Raw genomic sequence first — 22,937 nt, forward strand, 5'->3', positions numbered from 1 at the left:
GTGCCTCAGCCTCCCAAGTAGCTGGGACTGCAGGTGTGCATCACCCGCCCAGCTAGTTGTAGAGAAGGGGTTTTACCATGTTGGCCAGGCTGGTCTCAAACTCCTGACCTCAAGTGATCCCACCCACCTCAACCTCCCAAAGTGCTAGAATTATAGTAGTGAGCCACTGTGCCCGGCCCCTCTTGGTTTTTTAATAGAATGATTATTATGAGAAGTAATTAATAATTACTTAAGTAATTTCCTAGTTATTAAGAAGGAGTAAAATTTGGAGAATTGACTTTGAAAGAAAGGAACAACTTAGATAGAAAGTATTTTGCTTGTTTACCCTTAGAACAAAAAATACTTACTGCATTTTTGTAGGGATCAGATTGAATTGCCTCCTAGAAATATGCTTACAAGAGGACATTGCTTTGGTAGTCACCAAGGTTCAGAGCCAGTCTTCTCTGCCCTCATTCCCATTTTGTTGCCTGCCATGTTGAGAGTGACTGCTCTAACGAGTAACAATTAATGAAGAGAATGGCATCTATCCCTCATAAATGTTGCAGAGTAAAGATAATTAAGAAACATTGTTCTAAGCTCCATGCTAACTGTATCAGGGATCCCTACAGCTGCAAGGAACTGAAAACCTGCTGTCCAATGACTTTAAGAAATATGAGTTTATTTTTCTTACATAACAAGATCGACAGACTAGGGCTATGCAGCACCAATTTCAGCAAGGATCAAGGCTTGTCCTGTCTTACCATTTTGTTTTTATTCTTTCGGTTGCATCTCCAGGCATTATGTCCATGCTCCAAGCAGCTGGAGGGGCAAAACAAAAGAAAAAGCCCTCTCCAGGGGCTTTTGCCTCTTTGGCCAGAGTATCAGTGGCCACTCTTATCTTCAGGAAGGCTGAAAGGTGGAGTAATCATGATCTTCTCTTATCCATGAGAGATATGTTCCAAGACCCCCAGTAGACGCCTGAAACTATGGGTAGTACCAAACCGTGTATATATATACTCGTTGGTGTATATGTATTTTCCTATACATACATACCTATGATCAAACTTAATTTATAAATTAGGCACAGTAGAGATTAACAGTAGCTAATAATAAAATAGAACAGTTATAATATCATACTGTAATAAAAGTTACGTGAATGTGGTCTTTTTCTCTCTCTAAATACCTTATTGTGCTGTACTACAGGTAACTGAAACCACAAAAAGCCAAACCACAGATGAGATGAGAGTACTGTATTTTATCTCTACAGCTTTTACAACAGAGAAAGGAAAGGGAGAAGTGGTTGGGAGTGGGTGGTGAGTGAACCAGCCTAGACTGTCTGCCTTACCAACCTGATGCCCTCTCTTCTGACTTTTGATAGAGTTCAACACAGATTATTTGATTTCTGCTTTTTTACTGCCGTTTTATCCTTTTGCTTCCCAAATTTAGACTCAAGGTATCTCTGGGAATGGGCACGTCTTAGACATTGATTACATTTTGATCTTGCATGATTTCGCTAGTGGGAATCTCTTGTCTTTTTGTTTGTTTGTTTTTGAGATAGAATCTCACTGTGTCACCTAGGCTGGAATACAGTGGCGTGATCTTGGCTCACTGCCACCTCTGCCTCCAGGATTCAAGCAATTCTCATGCCTCAGCCTCCCAAGTAGCTGGTACTTACAGGTGTGCACCACCACGTCCAGCTGATGTTTTATTTTTAGCTGAGATGGAGTTTCACTATATTGACCAGGCTGGTCTCAAACTCCTAACCTCAAGCAATCCTCCTGTCTTGGCCCCCCAAAGTGCCGGGATTACAGATATGAACTACTGCACTCAGCCAGTTGTGGGGAATGTTTTTAATATTCTGGAGCTGCCTGTCTGGTGCTCCAATTTGTTAACTAGAAACATCATGTAGTCAAAATCTAGGTAGTCTCAAATGTAGATATTGAGTAACTCCTTAAAAAAAAATTATAAAGCTGGGGGACTCACTGTCATCCTGGTTGGAGTGCTGTGACATGATGATAGCTCACTGCAGCCTCAACTCCTGAGGTCAAGAGATCCTCCTGCCTTACCCTCCCAAGTAGCTGATTTGGGTGACTCTTAAGTAGATTTCTAAATTCAAAACTATCGCTATTTTTACAGAGAGGAGAAATCAGTGTTGTCTAGAGTAGTGAGAGGCTGCTTTCTGAAGGAATTGAGACTTGAATTGCTGTTAAACAGAGGATATGTGTGATGGAGGACAGTCAACACCAGACAATTAGAATGAACAGCATAATGGAAACATGAATGACTATGTTGAATGAAGGGGAAGATAGTGGGGAGACTGGCCTGGCTGGAGTGAAAGGTTGATTTTAGAGAGTACCTATTATTGGCAACAGGGCCTCTGGTGGTGTAAAGACCCCAGATTCCCTTCTTTAAGTCTTCTCATTCACCCTTTCTTTTTTTCTTCCTGTCTGCTTGCTTTTTTAACCACAGTACTGCTTAGTCCTACAATAGAGCTGGGACTTATTGTCCAAATCCTACCTTGCAGCCTTTGAAAGAAAATCTTGTATTTAATTTTTTAGGAGAGTTTTTATTGTTTATAAGAATCACAGGAAGACAAGAACATTGCAGACAGTACAGAAAGTCTCATTTTTATGTGTATACAAAAATACATGCAGATATGCTCCTTTTAATGAAAATAGGGTATATGTTGTTTTGTAACCCTTTTTTCAGTTAATTTATCATGAACATCTTTCCATGTCATTGAATACAGGTGTCCCTTGCTATCTGAATCTATTTGGTTTCTGAGTCAAGGAGCATGAGCTCAGGCAGAAAGGGATACCTGAACTTCTCTACAGCTTCTAATATCTGCACAGTATTGCCTGTATGAATGCATTAAGGTTTAGTTAACAGACCTTTGAATACTGTGGCTGATGGTAACTTTTCTCTATTTACAAATAAAGCTTTGTGCTAATACTTGCATTTTTGTGCAGGCTTGTTATTACATAGAATTGTTGGGCTGAAAGTATGTATTCCCTCCACCCCATCACACGCTTTTATTTTATTTATTTATTTATTTTTGAGATGGAGTCTTGCTCTGTCACCCAGGCTGGAGTGCAGTGGTGCAATCTTAGCTCATTGCAACCTCTGCCTCCTGGGTTCAAGTGATTCTTCTGCCTCAGTCTCCCTAGTAGCTGAGATTACAGGCCTCTGCCATCATACCCTGCTAATTTTTGTATTTTTAGTAGAGACGGGGTTTTGCCATGCCGGCCAGGCTGGTGTTAGAACTCCTGACCTCAGATGATCCACCCGCCTCCGCCTCTCAAAGTTGTGGGATTACAGGTTTGAGCCACCATGCCCTGCCCAGTTGCGGTCTTTACCTTGGACTATAAGGAACAAAAATACTCAAGTAAAAAATATGTTGCAGTTTCCAGACATCCAAAGACAAGAAAGCATAGTCAAGTTTCATGGGAACCAGAATTTCTAAGCCAGAGGCGGTGTTCTGTTTGCCACTTGAAGGCTGCCTGGTTTATTTTCTGTTTCTTTTTGAATATTTATTCTTCCATCTCTACAGCCTACTTTACTCACTCATTTTTGTATAATGCCCGATATGGCCACTGCGGACCATTCTTGTATGTTATGCCTGGATTACCATCCAGTTAAGACTCTCTCTCTAGATGACTCTTGCTTGTTTTGTTTTGTTTTTTCCCTCAGGGTCTTGCTGTTACCCAGACTGGAATGCAGTGGTTCGATCATGGCTCACTGCAGCCTGGACCTCCCAGGCTCAAGTGATCCTCCTATGTCAGTCTCCCAAGTAGTTGGGACTACAGGCACATGCCATCATGCCTGGCTAAATTTTAAATGTTTTGTAGGTACAGGGTCTCCCTATGTTGCCTAGGCTGGTCTTGAATACTCGCCTCAAATGATCCTCCTGCCTCAGTTTCCCAAAGTGCTGGGGTTACAGGTGTATCCATTGTGTCCGGCTCACCTGATGTTTTAACCTGTTTTGACTGCACTTGTCAGGAGTCTATTGCTGGTCCGGTTATCTTGCTGAAAGAGACACAGATCTGTTCATCTTGTCTCTTATGTGGGCTCTTGAAAAGACTGGGTTGGATAAGCAATGAAATTGTTTGTAATTTGTACACATAGTACATAACTTTCTAAGGATTGCCTTTACCTAACATCATTCTACTAGTCCAGGTACAACCGTGTACTCACCAACCCTCCACATTTTACCTTTGCTTTTATTGCCAACTTTACTCTAGATTAGGCCCTTTTGGTTCTAAGGAACAGACACTAGTTCAAGTGAAGAGGGATTTATTGTAATGATACAGCGCTCCCAGGCCAGTGAAATGTGGCTGTCTCTCAAGAAAATTGTGGTGGCCCAGAATTAAGGAAATTCTTTATTGTTTTCACTCAGTACCTTCAGATTTCTGCCCTGTTCCACTCTCTTTCTTCCTCCACCTAACTATACACAAGGCTTCTCAGCCCACTCACTTTGTACATGGCCTCAAATAGCAACTTCAGTCCCTAGTTTAGCTCTTAACACCTTTCCAGTTTAGTGTCTCTGTGTCCTGATTACACAGTTCTGAGAGGTGATTCTAATTGGCCCCAGTGTCTCCTTTTTTACAAGACTTTTGGTCATTAGCCTGCCAGGGGAATGGCTTCTGCTTCGCTGCTGTAGCCAAGGAGGCCACAGGACACTGAGAACAGCCCATTCCATGGGTAGCAGTTTGGACAGGCACCATGAGGGACATCTGCTGTATTATGTTAGCAGATAATGCAGTTTACATGCTTGCCAGTAGTGAATGAGAAGAATATGTGTTTCTGCACCTTCGTCAATAGTAGATATTTCTTGTTTGCTGAACTTCTGTTAGTGAAGTAAGTGAAGAAAAAAAATCTTTTTTCTTCTTTTTTGTTCTACATTAAATTGGGGAGTTTATTTTGAAGAGTTGAAGGAAATAAGGAAATTGACAGGATCTGATTGTGTGGTCAGATCAGACTCTTCGTTCTCTTCAGCAGGCATGTGTAGAGCCCATGATTCTGACTTAGCTAATTTTCCCTATTTCTGTTTTCCTTCCCTTTTTTTTTTTTTTTGAGACAGGGTCTCTCTCTGTTACTCAAGCTGGGATTCAGTGGTGTAGTCATAGCTCATGCATCCTTGACCTCCTGGGCTCAAGAGATCCTCCCACCTCAGCCTCCCACTACAAGCAGGTACCACTATACCTGGCTAGCTTTATTTTCTTTTTTTTTGAGACAGAGTCTCACTCTGTCTCCCAGACTGGAGTTTAGTCTCGGCTTACTGCAACCTCTACCTCCCAGGTTCAAGTGATTCTCCTGGCTCAGCCACCCAAGTAGCCGGGATTACAGGTGTGTGCCACCACACCCTGCTGATTTTTGTATTTTTAGTAGAGATGGGGTTTTACCATGTTGGCCAGGCTGGTCTCAAGCTCTGACCTCAGGTGATGCACTCACCTCGGCCTCTTTTTTTTTTTTAATCTTTTGTAGAGATGGGTGGGCTGACCCACCACGCCCAGCCTTGTTTTTTTCCAGTCTTTTGTAGAGATGGGAGTCTCCTGAGCTCAAGTGGTCTTCCTGCCTTGGCCTCCCAGAGTGCTAGGATTATAGGTGTGAGCCACCATGCCTGGCCCATTATTTTGCTTTTCTTTTTCTCTCAGTTTCTGTTTGTTTCCGTCTGTTTTCTGCCTTATCCCTAAGTCAAGTTCTGTTAGGCATGTCATTTGTGCTTGACTACTCCCTGTGCTACTGGCCAGACTCTAGATTGGTTGTCTGTTGGAAGGCTGGCTCCAGGTCCCAGCCATTCATGCCAGCGTGGCAAGGCTACCCAGAGCCCACCAGCAACTGGTGTAAAAGGAACTCCTTGCAAAGACGGCTGTGATATAGGCATTCTGAGAACCTGACAGTAAACGTGAAAAAAAAAAATCTTATGCAGGAATCCGTTTTTTTTCAGCGTCCTCAGACTCTCAATGGCAATGTATGTATGTATTTATTTGAGACAGTCACTCCGTCACCCCAGCTGGAGTGCAGTGGCGTAATCTCGGGTCACTGTGACCTCTGCCTCCCAAGTTCAAGTGATTCTCTTGCCTCAGTCACTTGAGTAGCTGATGTTACAGGTGTGGGCCACCATGCCCAGCTGATTTTTATATTTTTAGTAGAGATGTGGTTTCACCATGTTGGCCGGGTTGGTCTCGAGCTCCTGGCCTCAAGTGATCTGCCCGCCTCAACCTCCCAAAGTTCTGGGATTACAGGCATGAGCCACTGCACTGGGCCCAATGGCAATATATTTAAAAAGAGGAGAAAAAAAGGTCAGAGTTTGTTTATTTATTTGTTTGAAGAGACGATGTCTTGTTCTGTGGAGGTCAGACTTTCTTTATTGGAAATCAGCCCTATCCCACCTGGTTCTGGTCGGAGACAGAAACACTTCTTTGACTCTAGTCAGACATGGTCATGGGTTAGTCTTGTTGCCGGGTCTGATGGGATTACAGGGCCTTCTAGAACAGCTTCCTAATCTTTTCTCCAGGCTCCTAGCCTTCAGGAGGATTAGCTTTACCCTGTAGCTATGTTAGCTGGTTCCTGCTCTGGTCTCCTAGCCCTCTTTCCCCGTCTAGACTCCAAAGATACAGTCTCTTTGGGGCTTTTGGCAGGCCTAGAGAACCTGTGGCTTCAGAGTCTTTTCCCCTTCCTTCTGACTGATGGGTTTCCCTGTCACATTTAGTTATCCAAAGCCTGCTTACTAGAGTACTGATACTCCCCATGGGTAATTTCTTCACTACTGCTCGAACCTGGAATTTTCCATTTTTACAAATATCAACGCCCTTTTACTTCACTATGCTGCTTTGTGATAAGCAGGGAATATAGTTTTAGATCTACCTTATACAGATAAGGAAACCGAGGTGGAAAATACAAGTAATTTGCCTAAGGTCACAACATATTTTATTATCTTCTGATTTCAAGACCAATGCCTTTTCTCTCCAATACATTCTATTTCCCAGTTGAGTAGTGTAATAATGTGCTAGTATTTGTTGAGTGTGTATTTACTGTATCCAGTTCTATAAGGCCAAGGTTCCGCAATTAATTGCCATTACCTACTAAGTGGTGGGACAGAAGCATGAACAAAAATCTTGATTCCAAAACCTATGCTTGTAAAAACCTAGTACCGCAGGGGTTGCAAGCTCATGCTTATAGGGACCAGGGAGGCAACATAAACAAGTGAAATGCTCTAGTGGGAATTGTGTGGCAAACAGGAAGGCACATATCCTGTATAGAGAGGTAGGTGCTTACAAAGTTCCAGCAGAAGTATAAGGTTGGTATTGTAAAGTTTTCTGATTTTTTTTTTTTTTTTTTTTGACTGGGAGTGGTGGCTCACACTTGTAATCCTAGCACTTTGGGAGGCTATGATGGGAGGATTGCTTGAGGGCAGGAGTTCAAGGCCCGCATGGTCAACATAGTGAGACACCATCTCTTATTACTATTAAAATTTACATTTTTTATATTTTATTGAAAAAAGTTTAAAAACAAAATAGGGAAAAGTTTTCTGATTTTTGCCTTGAGAAGCCAGAAGTTTGGATTTTCATGTGAAAGGTGTTTTAAATGTTGGCAGTTAAATTTAAAATGTTAAAACTCTGCAGAACAAGTAAAACATGTCTGTAGGCTAGCAGACATGAGACAGAGTTTGTGACCTCTGTGGAGAGATACACTGTATTTTCTAATCTTTGCAGCAGCTGTTTAGCCTTGAATAGTAGAACCTGCAGTCTTGGGAGCCTGCATTTGTCTTTCATCAGATGCTTCCCATATACAATAGTGGACCTCAGCGTTTTTTTGTTTTTTTTTCAGAGCCTGAACCACTTATTGGATCTTCCACTAAGTTACTATTCAGAAGGATATTTATTGTTACCAGATTATTTCAGAAGTGTGATAAAACAAATTATTAACCTGTTTAAATTGCCAGCATCCTGGTTCCTCCATGGTGTTTTTGATTACCTATCCTTAAAGGGTTAGCTTTATAGATTCATAGAATTCTAGACATTCCTGATTAGAAGAGGCAGATGTAATTCAGTCAATTTTTTTTATTTGTTGCGGGAGTCTCTCAACACCATTTAATTCATTCAGCTAATATTTCTTGAGGACTTACATATTTCTAGCAAATGAAAGATGGCTAAGATAGTATCTGTGCTAAAGCAAATAACACAGTTTAGTAATGGGGACGTACATGGAAAATATGTGTGAAGTACAGTACTATGTTTGTTGTAGCAATTTGGGTCCATTCAGGAGATAGAAACCACATAGTAGGTTAAACCCCATAGTAGGTTAAACAGAAGAAGCTTACTATACATAATTATTAACTGTAAGAATAATTGTAATATAGGGAAACTGTGTATGGTACTGTAGGTCTAAGGGAGAATACCCAAGGAAGGACAAACTTGGAAGAGGTTCAGAACTCACTGGAGTAGGTGTGGGTTGGGCCACAGATAACAGAGAGGTATGCTGGTTTTGGCCAGGTTGGAGCTGGTCTGGATTGCTGGGTACCCTCTGGAGTACAGGCAGGGGATCTGATGATGAGCAACCAGCAGTGTGGGCGTGCCTTGGGAAGACAAATGCTGTTAGGCGGCAAGAGCCCTTCAGAGCTCACGGGCCATGTGGGGGCTTATAGAAGGAGGGACAGTTCAATGTGTGACCTTCCAGTCAGCTTACAGATGGAGTCCGTGGGCTGTCAGGGCAGTAGGCCTTCTTTACGGGAGTGTCTCAGTCCAGGTACTGGCACAGACAGGAGACCTTAGAGCATATAGCCATAGAGGGACTCCGGCTCCCATGTTGGGAGGGTTGTGGTGATATTAACACGTGTGTGTGTGTGTGTGTGTGTGTGTGTGTGTGTGTGTGTGTATACAATGTAATGGTGTCCACATTTGGAAGTTCTACATAACTTGATAAACTCTTATTTCTCAAAGACCTATAATGTAATGAGCAGACTGGCAGAAGCTTATTTCATTCTAATCTTGCTCTGTTGCCCAGGATGGAGTGTAATGGCGCTATCTCGGCTTACTGCAACATCCACCTCCCAGGCTCAAACAATTCTCCTGCGTCAGCCTCCCAAGTAGCTGGGATTATAGGCATCCACCACCACACCCAGCTAAGTTTTTATATTTTTAGTAGAGGCGGGGATTCACCATGTTGGCCAGTCTGGTCTCAAACCCCTGACCTCAGATGATCCACCCACCTTGGCCTCCCAAAGTGCTGGAATTACAGGCGTGAGCCACTGTGCCGAGCTTTCATTCACTTTTGAGAAACTTTTTGCCAAATACACACATTTGAATAGCTATAGTTCATCACTTCTTTCAAGTAAAAAACAATGTTCTTTGAAAAACAAAAGGCTATTTTAGCCTGCAGCTCAACCGTACAAGAGGTTTTCTTGCAAGCAACTGTTGTACTTTGGTATTGAGCAGAAATACTATACAAATATTTTCATTTTTCTCACACAGAATATTAAGACTTGACCTCCTCAATTGAGATAGTGAACAGTTTTTCTGCTTTGTAGGGACATTTTTAAGTGAAACTGGTATTTTGTGTGATTATAATAAACAATATGAATACTCAGGGTAAGTATCCCTAATCTGAAAATCTGAAATCTGAAACTTTTTGAGCATCAAGCTCAAAGGAAATGCTCATTGGAGCACTCTGGAGTTTTTTTTTTTCTTTCTTTCTTTCTTTCTTTTTTTGTTTAAGATGGAGTTTTACTCTTATTGCCCAGGCTGGAGTGCAATGGCACGGTCTCGGCTCACTGCAACCTCCTCCTCCGGGGTTCAAGCGATTCTCCTGCCTCAGCCTCCCTAGTAGCTGGGACTACAGGTGTGAGCTACCGTACCTGACAGGGTTTCACCGTGTTGACCAGGTTGGTCTCAAACTCCTCTGGTGATCCACTCACCTTGGCCTCCCAAAGTGCTGGGATTATAGGCGTGAGCCACCACACCTGGTGGATTTTGGATTTATGGATTAGGGATACTCAGCCCGAAGTGCAGTTTGGTGGAACCTAAGTGAGAGATGATGTAGTGGTGATTTAGACTAGCTTTTTTTTTTTTTTTGAGACAGAGTTTCACTCTTGTTACCCAGGCTGGAGTGCAATGGCGCGATCTCGGCCCACCGCAACCTCCGCCTCCCGGGTTCAGGCAATTCTCCTGCCTCAGCCTCCTGAGTAGCTGGGATTACAGGCACGCGCCACCATGCCCAGCTGATTTTTTGTATTTTTAGTAGAGATGGGGTTTCACCATGTTGACCAGGATGGTCTCGATCTCTTGACCTCGTGATCCACCCACCTCGGCCTCCCAAAGTACTGGGATTACAGGCGTGAGTCACCGCGCGCGGCCCCTTAGACTAGCTTTAATGGTGATGGTGATAGAAGACAAAAAGATTCGGGAGAGGCATTGGGGAAGGTGCCTCGACCTTTTGGAATAAACATCTGGATGAATGGTGGTGCTATTTACTACACTAGGGGATGGAAGATGAGGTGATGATAAGGGGAAGGGGCAGAGGGGAAATCACCGAGTTCAAGTCTTAGGTACTAGTGAATTTGGGAACATAACCAGTATTAAAGTAACTTTGTTCAGGAGGAATTAGGCATGTGGTTTTGGAGCTTAGAAGACAGACTTGGACTGCAGAAAATATTTTTGAATTATTATTGTAGATGTCGTGAAAATTGAAGCCATAGGAGCAGTGGCACTCCCTGAAGGAAACAGTATAGAGTAAGAAAAAAAAGTGAGCCTCAAAATGAACTCTGAGGAACTCCAATTTAAAGATCAGATAAAGGAGTAGAGGTTAACAAGGAAAATGGGGCTACCCGGAAGTGTTAAGAACTACAAAGGAGGCTTGGCTCAGCCTGGTGGCTCATGCCTGTAATCTCAGAACTTTGGGAGGCTGAAGCGAGACGATCTTTTGGGCCCAGGAGTTCAAGACCAGCATGGGCAACATAGTGGGACCCCATCTCTATTTAAAATAAAAAAAAAACAAACCTATAAAGGATTTAAAATTTTACCTTCCTTGCAAGTTAACAAGTTAGCCTGACATAGTTTCATGTGTGTTGGCAGAAAGGCACCTGACTCTTGGGTCAGGGACGATGGACAAGTTTATTACTCACAGCAAAGCATTATCCTTAATACTGGTATTTCTGTTGGTTTCCCAAGCTCTAGTTTCTGTAGGGTAATGTTTAAGAAGGCCAGGTAACACCTGCATACACAGGGGTTGTGTCACAGAAAAGGAACTATGGTTTAGGAAACCCAAGTCTTTTATAATAGGTAGTAAGCATGCTTGCTCTTTGCTCCAGAGAGACATGCTATTGTATATTCCAAGACTATTCAGTATATAGACATCTCTGAAAAAAAAAGTCTGGAACAAAGGCAGTCATTGCCTCTCTTCACAAGTCTTGAAGAAATGTGAGATGGGAGACATGGAAAATTGTCTTCCAGCAATATGTTAGAAAGAAAACTGGATGATGGTGCTATGGAACTGAGTAGAAAGAGTATTTCAAAAATTAGGTAATTAGCTCTGTTGAATATTGCTACAGGGTTACTGGGACTCTAGCTAGACCTGCTTCATTCGTGTTTAAGGATAGAAATCATATTGATTAGGGCTGAGGTGAAGGGAAGGTAGTAAAGTGGACACTGAAAATACAGAGAATTTGACGAAAGCAGAACTTCTTTTGTCACCTGGGGCTGAGAGCTGTTTAAGTGTTAATGGGAAGAAACCAATTGAATTGCAGACCAGTTTGCAAAAAGAGGAGAGAGGAAATGACTGATGACTCTTGGGTCCTAAAATGGTTAATGGGAATAGGATGCAAAACTCCTATAGAGAAGTTATTTAGTAGGAGGAAGTCTGCAGCTCCCTTAACTGGTGAAGGGGTGAATCCCGAGGCAGCAAGGCTTGTGGGTATAGTAGGAGGAAGTTGAGGTAGGAACTGTTAGTTTCTATTTATCAGTTAGTTGGGAAGTGGGGCTATGTCCTGTAGGAGATAAATAAGGATTAAATTTTAAGGAGAGTGGATGAAAATAAGAATCAATTGATATGGAGTGTGGAAATGTTGGGATTTCTGGGTGAATAGTGAGGACCTGATCGAGATTATAATCATGTATTTACCTTGGTACCAGTTTCTCTGCGTTGACGTTTTAGGAATTTTTTTCCTCATTCTTCCTCCTCTACATAAAACTTAAAATAAAACCACAACAAACTACCATTCATACCCATTAGAATGGGTGTTATATAAAAGATTGGCAATGACAAATGTTGGGGAAGATATGGAGAAATGGGAAGCCTCATACATTGCTAGTGAGAATGTAAAATAGTGCAGCCAGTTTGGGAAACAGTTTGGCAGTTTCTTAAAAAGTTAAACATAAATTTACCATGTGACCCAGTAATTTCATTCGTAAATATCTACACAAGAAAAATGAAAACATTCCATAAAGCTTTTCAAATGATCTGAGCAGCATTATTCATAGCTGAAAATTGAAAACAAACTGAATGCCCTGCAATGGGTAATGAGTAGGCAAAAATTTGATATGCAATGGAATACTATCTGGCAATAAAAAGAAATTGACTATAGGTAACTGCTACAACATGGATGAACTGTAAAAAGCAGGCTCAGTGAAAAAAACACAGACAGGAAACCCAGGTCTTTTATAATGGGTAGTAAGCATGCTTGCTCTTTGCTCCAGAGCAAGATGCTATGAAATGCCCAGGGAAAGCAAAGAGTAGATTGGTGGTTTCTTGAGTTAGAGAGGAAAGGGAGAGGGACTAACAATAGCATGAGAGATCTCTTGGGATGATGAAAATGTTCTAAAACTGATTTATGATATTGATTGTACAACTTGGTAAACTTTCGTTACAAAAATCGCTAAATCATACATTTGGAAAGGGTGAATTATAAGATATATACAATATGCCTCAGTAAACTTACGGTTGATTTGATTTGGTTTATTTATTTATTTAGAGACAGGGTCTTACTCTGTCTGTCGCCCAGGCTGGAGTGCAGTGGCCTGATCACGGCTCACTGCAGCCTTGACCTCCTGGGCTCAAGTGATCCTCCTGCTTCATTCAGCCTCATGAGTAGCTAGGACCACAGGTGCATACCACTGTACCCAGTGAATTTTTCATTTTCTTGTAGAGATGATCTTGTAACGTTACCCAGGTTGTGTGAATTCCTAGGGTCAAGTGATCCTCTTGCCTCAGCCTCCCAAAGTGCTGGGATTACAGGCATGAGCCACTGTGCCCAGCCAGTAAAGTTAGTTTTAGAAAAGAGGGAATAGTTCTTGTGCAGGGAAGTGACTTGGAGTGGACCAGTTTGCAGAGTGCAGGGGTGGGGAAAACAGGATTGGTGTTTTCTTGGGCAAATAGGATAAAAGAATAAAATGGCAATAAATGTAGGGTTTGGGGAAGTGAGAGATTGAACCGCATTGACCCTAACTAAGTAAGGAAAGCATGGATTATCTGGTGCTGACAAGTAAGGAGAAAATCCCCACAGTATTGAAGAACAGATGTGGTGAGAGTGGGGATCAGAGAGGTTCTGAAGTTTAGGGAACTTGCAAGATGGTATAGGTGGAGTATGAGAGTGTATGTAGAGGTGAGATGGGGAGAGTAGGGGGGAAGACAGGGAACAAATGGGCCTTCCTGAACTTTATACCTGTTCGAAAGTGGAGACGTAGAATTAATATTGAAAAACAAACCAAGGCCAGGCATGATGTCTTCTGCTTTTAATCCCAGCAGTTTGGAAGGTCAAGGTTGTAGGAGTGCTTGAGGCCAGGAGTTGGAGACCAGCTTGGGCAGCATAGGGAGATCCCATCTCTATTTAAAAAAAGAAAAAACTGGAGCATGTGTCCATTTTTCACATCTTCTGGTTTACTCTCTATTGTTGTAACTCTTCTACTGGAATTCACTGGCTGCAGTGGTGTGCACCTGTGGTCCTAGCTACTCATGAGGCTGAAGCAGGAGGATCACTTGAGCCCAGGAGGTCAAGGCTGCAGTGAGCCGTGATCAGGCCACTGCACTCCAGAACAGATCTACCTGTAGGTTTAATTTAAGGGTTAACTGGAATAATTTATATAAAGCACCTCTGTATCTGCCCCTTAGTCCTAAATAAACAATTGCAGATGTTATTGTTGGAAAAGTTGAGGAAAAGCATATTTGTTATCTTACTGAATAACAGATTAAACCAAGTGCAACAGTACATAGATTTATGATGGTCAGGTTCTGTAGGTCAGGAATTTGCAGTGGCTTAGTTGAATAGCTCTGGCTCAAGGCCTCACTCACATGGTGCTCCCTGATGATGGAGAGGCTTCAGTTCTTTTCGACATGGGCCTCACCTTAGTACTGCTCAGTAGTCTCATAACAGGCTGCTGGCCTCTCACCGAGTAATCTAAGAGAGGAAGGCTGAAGCCAAAATACTTTCATAGCCTGGCTTTGGAAGGCACACACTGTCATCTCTGCCATACTCTCGTGGTCAGACAAGCAGAACTGATTTCAGTACAGATTATATGAGAGCATGATGACCAGAAGGCAAGTATTAGTGGTATCATCTTGGAGATTGGCTTCCACAGGGAGAAATACGTTTTTTTTTTGCTTTGAGAGAGAGTGGCATATTTATTTGCATCTTTCCTGGCAGTAGGTCTCTAGTCATTACTTTTACAAATTTATACAAATTTGAGATAGTTGGTGCTTCTTCATGACAAAATGTCCAGTTAACATTTGTGAGGCCAGGTGCAGTGGCTCATGCCTGTAATCCCAGTACTTTGGGAAGCCAAGGTGGGAGGATTGCTTGAGCCCAGGAATTTGAGACCACCCTGGGCAACTTGGCGAAACCCCATCTCTACAAAAAAAATTACAAAAATCATCTGGACATGGTGGTGTGCACCTGTAGCTCAGCTACTCTGGAGGCTGAGGTGGGAGGATTGCCTGAGCCCAGGAGGTCAAGGTTGCAGTGAACCATGATCATACCACTGCACTCTAGCTTGGGCGACAGAGCAAGGCCTTGTCTTAAAAATAAAATAAAATAAAATACATTTGTGATTAGTGTTTTCTCATAGCACTCTTACTTGATAACTGCTTTTTAATTTTTAACTAAGAGTTTTTTAAAACCCCACTTGTTTGGTTGTAACCAAAACAGTAGCCTTTTGCCCTGTACCCAATTTCTACTTCCCAGAGAATACTATTCTCAGTTCCCTTGAATGTCTCTTCTTGTAACTTCCTCCATGTTGTTAAATTGCCCTGCTTATACTGCTGTTTCTTGATTGTCCGATTTTAGAGTTTAGTAGTTTTGTAGTGTGAAAATGATAATTTGGCACTTTTGTATATTTATGCGACTCACAATTTTTGGTGGAATCGATGTTCAGTGTTTGTATTATTAGGATTATAAATATTCTTAGTTAATCCGTGTAGTAAATGATGATTGTATCTCATCTCTCATACAACTTTGTTTTTTTCCTGGAATTAATGGATTGTCTTTTTTTTGTTTGTTTAGTTTTTTTAAATGTCCTCATAAATAAATCATCTCTGAACTCTTCAAAAGAATGAAATTCCTCCTCCTGGTATGATCATGTAATCTATCGGCTATTTTCTTTCTTCTGTTGGTGACGTCCTATCTGGACTTTATCTTCTGCTCCACCTGGGAGTGACTGCGTTATAGCTTGCACAGCCATTGTCATAGAAGAGTCTGCTCTCTCTTGTTTTGGAGACTTTGCAAGATTTAGTGGTTTTCTATTTTTTGTTTACTCTCCAGTTTTATAGAGCATATCCTCCACTAGCTTCCTAAGAAAGGATGCCTGAGAAATACATTTTTGAGACTTTGCTTGATTAATTGATAGTTTTCCTGTGTATAAATTTCTTGATTGGAAATTATTTTCATTTGGAATTTTGAAGGCATTGATTGTTCCATTGTCTGCTAGCTTTTAACACTCCTCCTGAGAAATCCCAGGCAATCCTGATTCCTAATCTTTGTTTCTGCTTGGCTTTCCACCCATGTAGACATTTAAGTTTCAGCTGTCTCTCCTTTGTTCTGCTCAATCCATTAGCAGTCATCTGTCTAGTAATACTTCCTGTTTTCCAAAATTTTGTTGGCTTTGCCTCCCTCTGTCTTTTTTTCTAGTGGGTTTATAACTTTTATAAACAAAAAATATTCCTGAGGTTGTTTTTCCATAATAATTATCTAAATAAAAGATTAATCTTGTATATAATTTCTGTGATAATATTTTCCTTCTTATTACTTCCAAATGTTCTATTTAAAAATTTCCCCTGTAATTCCCCTTGGTTTGGGGGGCTTCTTTTGTTTCTGATTGAGGCAAGGATGGAAACTAGTATCAATTAAGTGCCAAGTATTTATTGTAATTTGAGAGCTTTACGTGTACTAACTAGATAGATGAGGTAAGAAAGATACTCTTCACATCTCTGTTAGGTAGCTGACAATTCCATTTTAGTGAGAAAATGTATCAACTTAGTCACTTTCCAAAGGTCATACTTGTAGTAAATAACATACAGACTTTGAATCTAGTATTTCTGTTACTGTAGTCCTTTTTCTACTTTGCTTATAACTTTATCAGTCTTTGTGTGTGAAAATTTTATGTGTGAAAGAGGGAGGTACATAACGCTGAGTGAACCCTAAGGTAAACTGTGGAGTTGGGGTGATTATGATATGTTATGTTGATGTAAGTCAATCAATTATAGTAAATATACAGCTCTGAATATTGATCGTGTGGGAGGCTGTGCATGTGTAGGGTAAGGGACATGTGGGAAATCTCTATACCTTTCTCTCAATTTTGCTGTGAACCTACAACTGCTCTAAAAAAAAAAAAATTAAGTCTCATTATGTTGGCCAGACTAGTCTCAAACGCCTCACCTCAGATGATTCTCCAGCCTCGCCTCCCATAGTGCTAGGATTGTAAGCATGAGCCACTGCTCCCTGCTGGTCATCACACTTTCTCAGCGGTGTTTTCACTGCTTACCCCATCTAAGAGTGCCATTGTCTATCCTGAACCTTGCTCACTTCCCTTATAGCACCTGCTGTTTCTAAATATTTGTTTACTTGTTTGTGGTCCAGATCTCCCGGTAGGCTCCAACTTCGTAAGAGCAGATACCATGTCTCATTTGTTCACCTAGTGCTGGAATGTACTAGAAAAGTCAGTAAATATATTCATTTTAGTGTTGTTTTTTTTAAGACAGGGTCTCATTCCCATCACCCAGGCTGGAGTGCAGTGGCAGGATCAGCGTTGACTTCCCAGGCTCAGGTGATTCTCCCACCTCAGCCTCCCAAGTAGCTGGAGCCACAGGCATGAGTCAGCACGCCTGGCCAGTTTATGGGTTTCCACCTTGTTACCCAGACTACTCTTGATCTCTTGGGCTTAAGCAATCCCCCTGCCTCGGCCTCCCAAAGTGCTGGAATTACAGGTGTGCACCACCATGCCTGGCCAATAGGTATATTCTTAATGGGGGAAAAAAAGTAGGGCAAGAATAGTCTTATCCCCAGCATGTAATTATCAGCCATTTTTCAGCATTTTGCCAATCTTTTGTTTCATATATTCTACCAGTTTTAACCTGTAAATATTCTTCCATATGCATAGCTGATGCATGAAAGGACATTTAAAAAATCGCAGTGCCATTGTTATACCTAACAAAATTAGTAATCTCTTAATATAATCTTTTTTTTTTTTCTTGCTCTGTTGCCCAGGCTGGAGTGCAGTGGCACTGTCTCAGCTCAGAGCAGCCTCTCCCTCCCGGATTCAAGCGATTCTCGAGCCTCAGCCTCCTGAATAGCTTGGATTACAGGCGCATGCCACCACACCTGGCTAATTTTTGTATTTTTAATAGAGACGAAGCTTCACCATGTTGGCCAGGCTGGTCTGGAACTCCTGATCTCAAGTAATCCACCCGCCTCAGCCTCCCAAAGTGTAGGGATTACAGGTGGTGAGTCACTGAATATAATCTGAAACTGTGTTCACATTCGGATTTTTCTGGTTGCCTCAAAAAATACATTTTTACATTTGGTTGGTTCAGACAGTATCCAGATAGGGCCAACACATAGTATTGGGTTATGTCTTTTAAGTTTCTTTTAAAAAGTCTGTAATGGTGTCCTCTCCTTTTTCTATGCCCTTTTTATGTTGAAAAAACTGGATTCTTTATCCTATAGAATGTCCCACATTCTAGATTTGGCTGATAGCTTCTTTGGGGTTTCATTTTACTTTACTACTATCCCCGGTATTTCCTGTTAACTGGAAGTTAGAGCTAGATGTTTAATTAGATTCAGGTTTATTTATATACGTATTTTTGCAAGAACACGTCCTGTTTAGTACATGTAGTTTTTTGTTTCATCAGGAGGCAGATATCTCTAATATCTTATTGGGGCGATGCTAAGTGGGTATGAGTGTTACCAGCTTGCAAGTTTCCCATCCACAAAATCCTAATGATTTTAGCACCCATTTGTGATCCTTCTCTAGATTCATTATTTCATTAGGTGTTGCACATTAGGGATCTTTCAAATAACATAATTTCTTCCACATTTACTAACTGCGATTCTTATATAACAAAGTACTTTCTCTATTTGGTTACCTGAAATAAGGAAAGATAATATTAACTATTGATTTTCCCCCTTTACTTGTCAGTTTTCAGAGTAATGAGTTGATGCCTTAGCAACTTTCATTGGTGATCAATGAAAGGTTTTTTAAGAGTCACTGTGATCTAAGAGCTATTTATATATTTGATGGATTTTGGTGAATCATAGTTATTCCTCATTCTGATGCTCAAATTGACCCATTAGTGTCCCCATTAGTCTTTGATAACCTCTTTGGTTTCAGGCACAAGGTGTCCCAGGCTCATTTTGTACATACCCTTCTCCAGACTACAATCAGCCGTTTTTCTCTGAAAAACTGTTTTGTTGTGTGTGTGTAGGAAATAGTATTTAGAAACAACAAACAGTTGTTAAGGGTTTGTTACTGTTGGGTTGTTATTCTAGGCATTTCCAGTGACAGAGCTAGGAAAAATACCTATTTTTCAGGAAGAGAAAAATAAATCTTGAGTTCCTATCCACGTTTACAATTGAAATGTAAGGACTTTTTTTTTTCTTTTAACTTGGCTACTGTGATTTTTTTTTTCCAGATTTAAAAAATAAGCTTTATTTTAAAAAATTTAACGTGCATTATTGGAAACTGAAACAAGAAATGAGGAACAAAGTCATCCGCAATCATAAGCAGTTTGACATGCCCTTCTAGGTCTTATGTGTATATACATAACATCCAATTTTATGTGATTGAGATCATACAGTGTGTGTTGCGCTTTTTCACATATCGTGAACCTTTATCAGCTCAGAACCCCAAAGCTATCTTCTGCTCTTCAGCTGCCACCTGTTGAATAAGTCCTGATACATGCTATCTAGGTGGGTTAACAGTTCCATGTTCAAGGTGCATCTTTTCTATCAATTATAGCAAGATATTTACAAATTGGCTAACTCACTAGCTCTGCTTTTTATCATACATTGTCAACTCAGGACATCTATAAAGCATAGATGTTGCAAAATAAAGAATGAACTTTGTCCATAATAAACAGATGCTTTACCAAAAATGCACTTAGAGACCTGTGGTTAAAATCTAAAACCTGTCCTCTGGGTATGGAGACGTTAGCAGAGAGCCTCACCCTTCACCCTTTCCCTCTTCTGTCATTTCAGTGACTAAGCACAGTACTACATCTAGCTCTACAAGGTTGGTTAACAATACCACTCCCAGGGGACAGGCCTCCCTGAAAACCAACAAAAGTGTGTTTAAAAATGGATTTTTTACTGCCGCTACTTTTAACATACTTTGAGCATTAGGACTTGTTTATCCTTTAAACAGAGCAGTATTAACTAAATTACACATATAGAACAATGGTTGGACAATCTGAACTAATATAACTCACAGGAACGGAAGTCCTCGCTGCCCCCTTCCCCGCCCCACCCCACCCCACCCACTTAGCATTTTCTCCAAGACTTCAGCTTTAACAATTCCATTCCCAAACTGCAAACGTTCTTGTGAAATAACAACAACAAAAAACTACATAGTGTTACTTTAGCTCTCATTAGCTACTTTGATTTTATACTTGTATACTCTTAAATTAAACCACAGTAACAAAAAGTACTTATTTGCTTGCTGCTTATTACACAAATCACAGCCTCATAATAGCAGCACTAATGACTGAATATACTTTTCTTTCTTTGTGATTCTTTTTGTACTTAGTACCAATAATGTACTCCTGATAAGGAGGTACAGTTGAAATACTGTGTGAGATATATGCTTATCTTTTCAGTTTATCCTATCGTTGTTGCTTTTTATTGAAATATACATGCTAATATATTTTAAAAATTATGTATCGTAATATACAGTTGGTGGTCTTAGGTTTGATTATTTTAAAATGATATATTATTGATATATTTTTAAACTCCCTTTCTTACAGGGAAGTTAGTGTATTATAAATACTGTTCTGCCATGCTTTTTCTCTTACATTCTGGAGCTCACTCTTTATCAGCATGTAACTCTTCATTCCTTTAAACAGTTGCATGGTTAGCCATCATGTGGATTACAGTGATTTATTCAACTAACTGTGTATTAATTCAGCCTTCTCTTTAAATCCTAAATAAACACTTTTGTGTGGCACAACCTGGTGTGAGAATTAAATATGACTGAATATTTAAAAATATTGAAATCACTTTCTGAGTTGTGTCCTTAAGGTAATTAATGAATCAGTTTTTGTGAAATGAATTTTACTTACCCAAGCATTCCAATTTACTTTTAAACTTCAGTCGTTTTTATGGAAATATTTTAAATTTATTACAGACTTTTATGCAGTTTAATCATTTTCTTTTTGCCATACTAGAGGATGTCGACATTATTGAATTGAATTCTGATATTCTGTGCCCTTTAGTTTTTCTGTGAATTCCTCGAATGTCAGTATTTCTCATGGTTACAGTATGATATTCCTAAATTAATGCAGCTCTTGTGTGAAGGTTTCTCTCTCTGCTTTTTTCAGGGCTTTGAGCTTATGTATAGGAAAGTCAATTAGAAAAATTGTGCCTAATTAGAAAAATTAGAAAAATTTACCTGATGTTAACATGAATGGTGTCATCCTCTAGTTTGTTAGACTAAAAATGAATAGTTGAAGTTGAGAAGACAGTACATCTTTGTCTTTATCTGACTTTTTACAATGGCATGTTTTCATAATATATAGGTGTGACTGCTTGCTTGTTAATAGTAATATTTTCTTGAATCAGATGCTCTGCCTTACTCAATACGGGTTCTGCTGGAAGCTGCTGTACGAAATTGTGATGGCTTTTTCATGAAGAAGGAAGATGTTATGAACATTTTAGACTGGAAAACCAAACAAAGCAATGTTGAAGTGCCCTTTTTCCCTGCCCGTGTTCTTCTTCAAGATTTTACGTGAGTAATGAGTTTATTTTTTGTGAACAAATTCTCAGTGTGTTTCCTTTTTAAAATTCAGACTCCTTGGTTGGGGGAGTTGTTCACAACTGTAATCTCAGCACTTTGGAAGGCCAAGGCAGGAAGATCACTTGAGCCCGGGGGTTTGCAATCAGTATGGGCAAGTATGTACAAAAATAAAAAAATTTAAAAAATTAGCCAAATATGGTGGTGCATGCCTGTAGTCCCAGCTACTCTGGAGGCTGAGGTGGGAAGATCACTTGAGCACAGTAAGTTGAGGCAGCAGTGAGCCGTGGTCACACCACTGCACTCCAGCCTGGGGTGACAGTGCAAGACCCTGTCTCTAAAAATAAAAACTAAGAATTCAGACTCCCTTTTGGAGGGCTGTGTTTTTTAATTTTAAGGTTAGTTTATAAACTTAAATTTTGCCCTTTCTAAACTGAAGCAATTCATTAAAAATTAGATACCTGTTTTACATATCATTTATTCAAAAACTGCTTTTGCTTAACTACCTTCTTATGAGCTCTACATAACCGACAAGTTTCTCAAAAATGGAAACTTGATTTTATTTTGAGGTAGAGTCTCACTCTGTCACCTCAGCCAGAGTGCAGTGATGCCGTGGTAGTTCACTGCAGCCTCAACCTCCTGGGCTCAAGCAATCCTTCTGCCTCTGCCTCCCAAAGCTCTGGGATTACAGGCGTGAGCCACTCTGCCCAGCCATAAAAACTTGACTTTTTGATTATCTATCTCAACCCACCTATTTCTTTCTAAGTCTTTTTTGTCATAGTAAATGGCAGCATACACTCCCATTTGTTTAGGCTTCAAACCTAGGAGTTAGCCTTGATTTTTCTGTTTCTTTAGTACCCTCTAAGCAGTCTATCAGCAAGCTCTGTCAGTGCTACCTTTGAAGTATATCTCGTGTCCAATTATGACACAATCGTAGTTCACTGCAGCATCGACCTCCTGGGCTCAAGCTGTTATTGTATGCAGCTCTTATAGTACTTATGATACTATTCTGTAATCATTACTTTATCTTCTCTAAAAGTTTTCTGAGAACCAGAACTATGTTACTTGGCCTTGTACCATTGGCGTCTAGCACATTGAAGGCATTTGATAAATGCTTGTTATATTGTTGGCTGGATAGATGGGTGGATGAATGTAAAATGGCAAAAGCTACTATGGATAGTTTGGGGGGAACACGAAGGTACTGGGGGAGAGGGGCTGGAGCTGGGGAAAGGGGAGGGTGCATCAAAAAAAAACACAAGGCAGAAGAGAGTTCCACAGACACTTTCCTTGAAGTTCACTTATGCCTTCAAAAATTCTCTCTTATTTTTGGCACCTTTGCCCGAGTAATTCAGTTCTCAGATAATGTTTAATGTTAATTCTCGTTAAACCAGGATAACTCCTAACTTTAGATAATAAGTACGTTATGAAAAACGAATGTAAACTAGACAGGGATACTTTTTAAATATGAAAATGAAAAAGTACATATTATTTTTTAAGTATGTATAAAAAACAATTCGAATTATAATTTAA

General features: G+C 40.5%; 1 protein-coding gene and 2 long non-coding RNA genes across 3 annotated transcripts in view; 2 read left to right on the forward strand and 1 right to left on the reverse strand.

Annotated features, from left to right (window-relative positions):
* Window positions 1–22,937, forward strand: part of IREB2 (iron responsive element binding protein 2) — a 61,292-nt gene that overhangs the window by 3,723 nt on the left and 34,632 nt on the right. The window contains exon 3 of the mRNA XM_032270671.1: window positions 21,236–21,401. Within this exon, the coding sequence (XP_032126562.1) occupies window positions 21,236–21,401 (166 nt within the window). The remainder of the gene's footprint in view (window positions 1–21,235; window positions 21,402–22,937) is intronic.
* Window positions 59–16,897, reverse strand: LOC116544366. The gene is made up of 2 exons (XR_004265899.1): window positions 16,841–16,897; window positions 59–108 (listed from the first exon to the last, which is right to left on the reverse strand). It is a non-coding gene; the product is annotated as an uncharacterized LOC116544366 (long non-coding RNA).
* Window positions 116–4,527, forward strand: LOC116544365. The gene is made up of 3 exons (XR_004265898.1): window positions 116–1,432; window positions 3,828–3,834; window positions 4,518–4,527. It is a non-coding gene; the product is annotated as an uncharacterized LOC116544365 (long non-coding RNA).

Source organism: Sapajus apella, unplaced genomic scaffold (genome assembly GCF_009761245.1).
Source record: "Sapajus apella isolate SASKATOON/1434 unplaced genomic scaffold, GSC_monkey_1.0 scaffold214, whole genome shotgun sequence".
Classification (NCBI taxonomy): Eukaryota; Metazoa; Chordata; class Mammalia; order Primates; family Cebidae; genus Sapajus; species Sapajus apella.